This window comes from Salmo salar, chromosome ssa03 (genome assembly GCF_905237065.1).
Source record: "Salmo salar chromosome ssa03, Ssal_v3.1, whole genome shotgun sequence".
Classification (NCBI taxonomy): Eukaryota; Metazoa; Chordata; class Actinopteri; order Salmoniformes; family Salmonidae; genus Salmo; species Salmo salar.
Genome location: NC_059444.1, coordinates 49,237,828 through 49,246,716, shown reverse-complemented (window position 1 = coordinate 49,246,716; position 8,889 = coordinate 49,237,828). Strand labels below are relative to the sequence as shown.

Here is an 8,889-nt window from a genome sequence, read left to right as displayed (position 1 = left end):
GCTGCTGGTAAGACAGGAGGCTCCCCACCTGTACCTTTCCAAAGTGGAAGTCGACTAAATGCTTTTCAGCAGACATCCCCATGCTGCAGATCAATGGCTTGGATAGAGGGTCAAAGCTCTTGTATGCCTCTTCTATCTGGAGAACTGAGAGGTCAGGGAGTGTTTCAACAAGGGCGCTGTAGTGTACAGCAGCTGCTGTGGTTAGCCAATCTAGACAATGTACTTGAAACCACCTGAAATTAAATAATTTGATATAGTCAAAGTGTGATAGGATATGACCAGCTACTACCTACTATACTGGCTATTAGGTAATACTCACCTAATCCCTCCTCCTGCCATGCGCTTTTTGGTGATGGTCATTTTTCCTATGGGCCCAAGGTTGCAGACCCTGTAAAAAGACAGTACAGGGGCACTATTCTAAATCTAATCACGAGACGATTTACATTTTCATTAAATAATTTATTAGCATTATGACACTATAACCATATGTTATTTGGTATAGCTATTAAAACATGCCATAGTTCTTGGCTTATGCCACTGCTGCTAGGCCTCTGTGCAGCTGTGCACAGGTGGGACGACTGGTGTTCCCATCTCGGAATAGTGTGCAGACTGGAATAGTAATGCAACTGTGTGGTTGCATAATGCAGTGCCAGCAACACATGAACAGTGATGTTGTGTCATTGTTACTGGCTCTTAGGGCTTAAGTACAACCTACGTGGGGATATAAAAATACAATTTCACTATAAAAAAAAAATCACTCAACATGTGTCACGACCGGCAAACAGAAGTGACTGGCGTAACATGCAACAGCCACTAAATTCATTACAGCAATACGGGTTTAAACTTTTCTATTAAGGGTAAATGCCCTTGTTTAAATTGAATCTAATGCGTCCAACATAAGAGCTTACATAAACAGCAAGGAAGACAACTTAACAATTACTACACTAAGAACGGTTTCATAGATATGGGTTAAGCCTAGTCCTAGACTAAGCAATGCCTCTTAATGCAGATCTCCATTGACAGGAACTTCTTAGTCTAAGACTAGGCTTCATCTCTTGACTGTGTAACCGGCATGTAGTCTGTCACAAACAGCTGACTTTTCACCCTACACTCAAACTGTGGTTTCTCATTTTTCCTCATGGACCTGTAGCAGCAAGCCCCTATGCTGACCTCTCCTGTCACTTTGTCCCTGTTCGAAAATTGTTTGGAATAAAAAGAATGAGCAATCATAATGTTACCTAGCTACTGTAAAATGCATGTCTTAAACTACGTTACAGCTTTGAGTAAAAGTCCTTGTCTGGTCTGATAGGCAAATTGGCTATACTTACCTTCATAGTTGAAAAGATAACTGGAGACTGTTTGAATCCTTGGTGCTTTGCTACTTGTCTTGGCCAGACGATGTACATCCGTCACTGTTATCTTTGGCAGCTCTTGCAAGCTCCTTGAGTAAAACAGTGCCATGGTTGGTAAGGGACAGGGGCGTTGGCTAATTGCTAGCCACCTTACTAGTTAGCGCGATAATAAACTCAGCAAAAAAAAGAAACGTCCCTTTTTCAGGACCCTGTCTTTCAAAGATAACTTCACAGATCTTCATTGTAAAGGGTTTAAACACCATTTCCCATGCTTGTTCAATGAACCACAAACAATTAATGAACATGCACCTGTGGAATGGTCGTTAAGACACTAACAGCTTACAGACGGTAGGCAATTAAGGTCACAGTTATGAAAGCTTAGTAGAAAGGCCTCTTCAGTGACCTGACTCTGAAAAACACCAAAAGAAAGATGCCCAGGGTCCCTGCTCATCTGCGTGAACGTGCCTTAGGCATGCTGCAAGGAGGCATGAGGACTGCAGACGTGGCCAGGGCAATAAATTGCAGTGTCCGTACTGTGAGACGCCTAAGACAGCGCTACAGGGAGACAGGACGGACAGCTAATCATCCTCGCAGTGGCAGACCATGTATAACAACACCTACACAGGATCGGTATATATCCGAACATCACACCTGCAGGACAAGTACAGGATGGCAACAACAGGAACGCACAATCCCTCCATCAGTGCTCAGACTGTCCGCAATAGGCTGAGAGAGGCTGGACTGAGGGCTTGTAGGCCTGTTGTAAGGCAGGTCCTCACCAGACATCACCGGCAACAATGTCGCCTATGGGCACAAACCCACCGTCGCTGGACCAGACATGACTGGCAAAAAGTGGTCTTCACTGACGAGTTGCGGTTTTGTCTCACCAGGGGTGATGGTCGGATTCGCGTTTATCGTCGAAGGAATGAGCGACACACCGAGGCCTGCACTCTGGAGCGGGATCGATTTGGAGGTGGATGGTCCGTCATGGTCTGGGGCGGTGTGTCACAGCATCATCGGACTGCCTGCAATGACAACAAGCTCAATCTCAATGCTGTGCGTTAACAGGGAAGACATCCTCCTCCCTCTTGTGGTACCCTTCCTGCAGGCTCATCCTGACATGACCCTCCAGCATGACAATGCCACCAGCCATACTGCTCGTTCTGTGTGTGATTTCCTGCAAGACAGGAATGTCAGTGTTCTGCCGTGGCCAGCAAAGAGCCCGGATCTCAATCCCATTGAGCACGTCTGGGACCTGTTGGATCGGAGGGTGAGGGCTAGGGCCATTCCCCCAGAAATGTCTGGGAACTTGCAGGTGCCTTGGTGGAAGAGTGGGGTTACATCTCACAGCAATAATTGGCAAATCTGGTGCAGTCCATGAGGAGGAGATGCACTGCAGTACTTAATGCAGCTGGTGGCCACACCAGATACTGACTGTTTATTTTGACCCCCCCCCCCCTCCCCCTCCTTTGTTCAGGGACACATTATTCAATTTCTGTTAGTCACGTCTGTGGCACTTGTTCAGTTTATATCTCAGTTGTTGAATCTTATGTTCATACAAATATTTACACATGTTAAGTTTGAGTTTAGCTAGCTTCTCTAGGGTATGTGGGACGGTAGCGTCCCACCTCGCCAACAGCCAGTGAAATAGCAGAGCGCCAAATTCAAAACAACAAAAATCTCATAATTTACATTTCTCACACAAGTATTATACACCATTTTAAAGATAATCTTACCGTTAATACAACCACACTGTCCAATTTCAAAAAGGCTTTACGGCGAAAGCATAGCATTAGATTATGTTAGGACAGCACCCAGACGAAAAATCACAGCCATTTTCCAAGCAAAGAGAGGCGTCACAAAAACCAGAAATATAGCTAAAATGAATCACTAACCTTTGATGATCTTCATCAGATGGCACTCATAGGACTTCATGTTGCTCGATAAAGTTCATATTTATATCCAAAACCCCCATTTTACATTGGCGTGTAATGTTCAGAAATGTTTTGCCTCCCAAAACATCCGGTGAATGAGCACATCAATTTACAGAAATACTCATAAACGTTGATAAAATATACAACTGTTATTCAAAGAATTATAGATACACTTCTCCTTAATGCAACCGCTGTGTCAGATTTCAAAAAAGCTTTACAGCGAAAGCACACTTTACAATAATCTGAGTACAGCATTATACATATTCACTTACCTTTGATGATCTTCATTGGAATGCACTCCCAGGAATCCCAGTTCCACAATAAATGTTCATTTGTTTCGATAAAGTCCATATTTATGTCCAAATACGTCCTTTTTGTTCGCACGTTCAGTCGAATAACCGAAATGCACTGTGCTCGCGCAGTAAGTTCAGACGAAAAGTCAAAAAAGTTATATTACAGTTCGTAGAAACATGTCAAACGATGTATAGAATCAATCTTTAGGTTGTTTTTATCATAAATCTTCCATAATATTCCAACCGGACGATTCCTTTGTCTTCAAAAATGAAAAGGAACACAGCTAACTCTCACGGGAGTGCGTGCCACTGAGCTCATGTCATTTTCTCAGTCATCTGATTCCAAGACCTCTTATTCTCTTCCCATTCACAGTAGAAGCATGAAACAACGTCCTAAAGACTGACATCTAGTGGAAGCCTTAGGAAGTGCAAAATGAACCCTAAGTCACTGTATAGGCAATCACTTGGAAAAACTACAAACCTCAGATTTCCACACTTCCTGGTTCTTTTTTTCTCAGGTTTCTGCCTGCCATATGAGTTCTGTTATACTCACAGACATCATTCAAACAGTTTTAGAAACTTCTGTGTTTTCTATCCAAATCTACTAATAATATGCATATCCTACCTTCTGGGCCTGAGTAGCAGGCAGTTTACTACAGGCACGCTTTGCATCCGGACGTCAAAATACTGCCCCCTACCCAAGAGAGGCTAGCTAAGAGACAAAGAACACAACCGAATTACAAAAATCTAACTGAACCGATAAGGAGAATTTTTAATAATAATGATTAAAAAAAAACTAGAGAAATGAAATATTAATATACTGAAATAATGATACGAGACTTAGAGGCTAGTATGGCTACAATCAAGCGTACAGGACATGAAGCTGTGTGTTGAGCGGAAGTGGGCGTTGCAAAAGGTCTAGGACACTCGCAAAAAAAACGAGGGCAAATCATGATGTCAGTGATCTCCAGGTTGGAGCTCTGGAATTCCGAGTTGGACGACCGTTCAAAAAATTTTTCTCAAGTTCTGTCGTCTTGAACGCACTGAAGTTGGAAGTCTTTCTTTTACGCCTGCTATGTTAGTTTCGTCACTAGTTAACAGCCACAAGAATGGCTAAACCCCGCCTCTCTACAATTTATCTTAAAATGTTATTTTAAACTTAACCCAGTGCATGATTTAGGCAGAAGCTCATAGGAGCAGAGTATTGGAACCATAACATTTCTACTACTTGAGCTTCTGTTCCTATTATAGAATCTCAGCAAAAGTATTATGGAGCTCCTTCACCTGAATGTAAACAGTACCGTCATCCAAAATGAGTACCTGCAACTATTTCAGTCCAAGTCAAGCACTGACCTGAAATTTACACACGGCTAACCTTAAATTAAGACAAAAAGATAGCCAATCTTGTGTAAACCGTATGTTTGGCTCTACCAGATACCTAGAGGGGCATCTTTTTAAATGTAACCTTTATTTAACTAGGCAAGTCAGTTAAGAACAAATTCTTATTTACAATGACGGCCTACACCGGCCAAACCCGGACAACGCTGGGCCAAGTGTGTGCCGCCCTACGGGACTCCCAATCACAGCTGGTTGTGATACAGCCTGGATCTCAATAGTATAACGCGGCCTTCTCGTCCTTCACCTGCATTAATGGAAAGGTGAATTCAAATTCCTCTGTCCATTCGAGAAGATTAAGAGGCAGGAAGAGTGGGATTTTCCACTAGATCCAACACACAAAACACCAAGATGCAGGTTTTAGACTTTTATTGATAATGTTGATGGTCCATAAAATGTCTAAAACCCAAGATCGTTACAATATCATAAAGAACATTTGACGGGGAAAAAATGGTTTCCGCATCTTGGCAGACATTATGGGACGGTTGACCCAGATTAAGCCCCTAGTCCTGTATTAAAAAACATTCTTTACAAATGCGTTTTATTCCAGGACTGCCCCAAACATATTTTTATTATAGGATTAGGATGTGAGATTTACATGCTTCTATGGGTTAACAAGTGTCCAATAACCACTGGGACATAAAAACACTTCCCAGGTTCAGATCACGTCCTACATTTCACCTGTTAAAAGAAAATAAAAAAATCTTCGCTTTTTGTGATCAGACTTCAGTGTGAGGAAGGAATATGTACCAAATTGAATACAAAGACTTAAACATGATTTTCAGACACCATGAAATCCTGTTTCAACTAGGCACGGTAGCATCTTGGACAAAAAAATATTAAAACATGATTTAGCAAGTCAATGTGTAAACATGAGCTCACATGGCAGTTATACATGACATGGCCATACGTGACATTGCCTCAACATATTGGATGAGCATGGCATCAAGTGTCGGTTAGGAAAGTGATCAGTGCGTAAACTGGTCAAAACATCAAATCAGATCAGCACCCTCAACACACAATTCCCACCATCATCTATACAGAATAAATAATAAATAATGTATTTCAAGTTATATAAAAGGACAAATTAACAAAATAATAAATAGAGACAAATACATACAACAGTAATCAATTCAAAAGGAATAAACATCCAGCAATGCTCAGCAGTCTCATTTCATCTAACCTACTACCACCACCCCACTCCACCATCCCGGTTCCCTTTAAGTGCAGTTAAAGTACCTTAGTTGAACCAGCGAACCCCTCCATCTTCCAGTCACATAACCACCACCCAAACCTGGTCGGGAGATAGCCCAAACTAGCCCCTAGGTATTTGCAGACCTATGCTGTGGTCCAATTCTCTCTACCCTTCTCCCATAAGTGTGCACATTCATTAGTGTATTAGTCCCACCTTTGGGTTAGGGGTTGTTTTCCCAATCGGGCACCAAAAAATAATATCTGTCCTTGATAATAAGCATCTTGAAGTCCCACATCTGCTTCCTTATATAAGAACCTGTCCCACCCCCCCACTAAACAGCCGCCCTAACCTCTCCATGCAAACACCCCGCCGCCAAACAACCTGTATCTTTACCCTGCCGCTAACTCCCTCTCTTTATCCTCTCCTTATCCCCACAGTTCATTCTTTTTTCTCAGTCCTTATACACAGTCTGTTGGCCGTGTCCTCTCTCGTCGTGCATGATGTGCCTCCTCACGTGGATCCTCCTCACCCTTCGGTCCCCTGCGCTGGCCCCCTCCTCCTCTGATTGGCTGGCCCCAGGCGATGATGACTCCAAAAGGGCCACGCCTCCCGGACCAGAACCACGCCCATTCTCATAGATGAGGATGTTGAGTGTCTCCTCAAAGATACGGGCTTCAGGAAACTCCACCTGAAAGGGAGAAGGAAGAGCAGGACACAGGGAGGCAAAGAATGGGTAGCATACAGAATTCTATATTAAAGCGCCTTTGGAAAGTACTCAGAACCCTTGACTTTTTCCAACAATTTGTTACATTACATGTACTAAATTGTTGTTTTTTTTAACCTCAATCTACACACAATACACCATAATGACAAAGCAAAAACAGGTTTAGAAACTTTTGCTAATTAAAAATGAAAATATTTACATAGGTATTCAGACCCTTTACTCAGTACTTTGTTCAAGCACCTTTGGCAGTGATTAAAGCCTTGAGTGTTCTTGGGTATTACGCTACAAGCTTGGCACACCTGTATTTGGGGAGTTTCTCCCATTCTTCTCTGCAGATCCTCTTAAGCTCTGTCAGGTTGGATGGGGAGTGTCGCTGCACAGCTATTTTCAGGTCTCTCCAGAGATTGTTCGATCGGGTTCAAGTCCGGGCTCTGGCTGGGCCACTCATGGACATTCAGAGACATGTCCACTCCTGCGTTGTCTTGGCTCCGTGCTTAGGGTTGTTGTCCTGTTGGAAGGTGAACCTTCGCCCCAGTCTGAGGTACTGGGCGCTCTGGAGCAGGTTTTCGTCAAGGATCTCTCAGTACTTTGCTCCGTTCTTCTTTCCCTCGATCCTGACTAGTCTCCCAGTCCCTGCCGCTGAAAAACATCTCATCATGATGCTGACACTGCCATGCTTCACCGTAGGGATGGTGCCAGGTTTCCTCCAGACGTGACGCTTGGCATTCAGGCCAAAGCGTTCAATCTTGGGTTCCAGAGAATCTTGTTTCTCATGGTCTGAGAGTCTTCAGATGCCTTTTGGCAAACTCCAAGAGGGCTGGCATGTGCCTTTTACTGAGGAGTGGATTGCTCAGTTTGGCCGGGCTGCCAGCTCTAGGAAGAGTCTTGGTGGTTCCAAACTTCTTTCAATTAAGAATGTTCTTGGGGACCTTCAATGCTACAGAAATGTTATGATAACCTTCCCCAGATCTGTGCCTTGACACATTGCTGTCTCAGAGCTCAGCGGGCGATTCTGCCGAACTCATGGCTTAGTTTTTGCTCTGACATGCACTGTCAACTATAGGACCTTAAATAGACAGGTGTGTGCCTTTCCAAATCATATCCTATCAATTGAATTTACCACAAGTGGACTCCAATCAAGTTATAGAAACATCAAGGATGATCAATATAAACCGTATGCACCTGAGCTCAATTTCAAATCTCATAGCAAAGGGTCTGAATACTTATGTAAATACGGTATCAGTTTACATTGTTAATACATTTACAACATTTTCTAAACTTGTTTTCGCTTTGTCATTATGGGGTATTGTGTGTAGATCCATTTTGGAATAAGGCTGTAACATAAATGTGGAATAAAATTCAAGGGGTCTGAATACTTTCCGAAGGCACTGTACCAATTAAGTATTGAATACCATTATACAGTGTCTTCAAAAAGTGTTCACACCACTTTACTTTTTAGACATTAAATTGAGATGTTTTGGTCACTGGCATATATACAATGCTCCATAATGTTAAGTGGAATAGTTTTTTGGAAATTTTGAAGAATTAAAAAAAATAAAGCGTAAATGTCTTGAGTCAACAAGTGTTCAACCCCTTTGTTATGGCAAGCCTAAATAAGTTCAGGAGTAAAAATGTGCTTAACAAGTCACATAATAAGTTGCATGGACTCACTGTGTGCAATAAGTGTTTAACATGATTTTTGAATGACTACCCCACACATCCAATTATCTGTAAGGTCCTGAGTCGAGCACTGACTTTCAAACAGATTCAACCACAAAGACCAGGGAGGTTTTCCAATGCCTTGCAAAGAAGGGCACCTATTGGTAGATGGGGGGGGGGAGCAGACATTGAATATCCCTTTCAACATGGTGAAGTTAATCATTTTATCAATACACCCAGTCACTACAAAGATACAGGCGTCCTTCCTAAATCAGTTGCCGGAGAGGAAGGAAACCGCTTAGGGATTTTGCCATGAGTCCAAAGATGACTTTAAAAC

At 42.7% G+C, this 8,889-nt stretch overlaps 1 protein-coding gene across 2 annotated transcripts in view; it reads right to left on the bottom strand.

Moving 5' to 3' along the window:
• Positions 1 to 5,328: 5,328 nt before the first annotated feature.
• The window catches only part of kctd13 (potassium channel tetramerization domain containing 13), a 36,053-nt gene continuing 32,492 nt past the window's right edge, over positions 5,329 to 8,889 (bottom strand). For both annotated transcript variants that reach the window (XM_014192149.2, XM_014192151.2), the window contains exon 7: positions 5,329 to 6,857. In XM_014192149.2, coding sequence (XP_014047624.1) covers positions 6,621 to 6,857 — 237 coding nt within the window. In that variant the 3' untranslated portion in view covers positions 5,329 to 6,620. The remainder of the gene's footprint in view (positions 6,858 to 8,889) is intronic.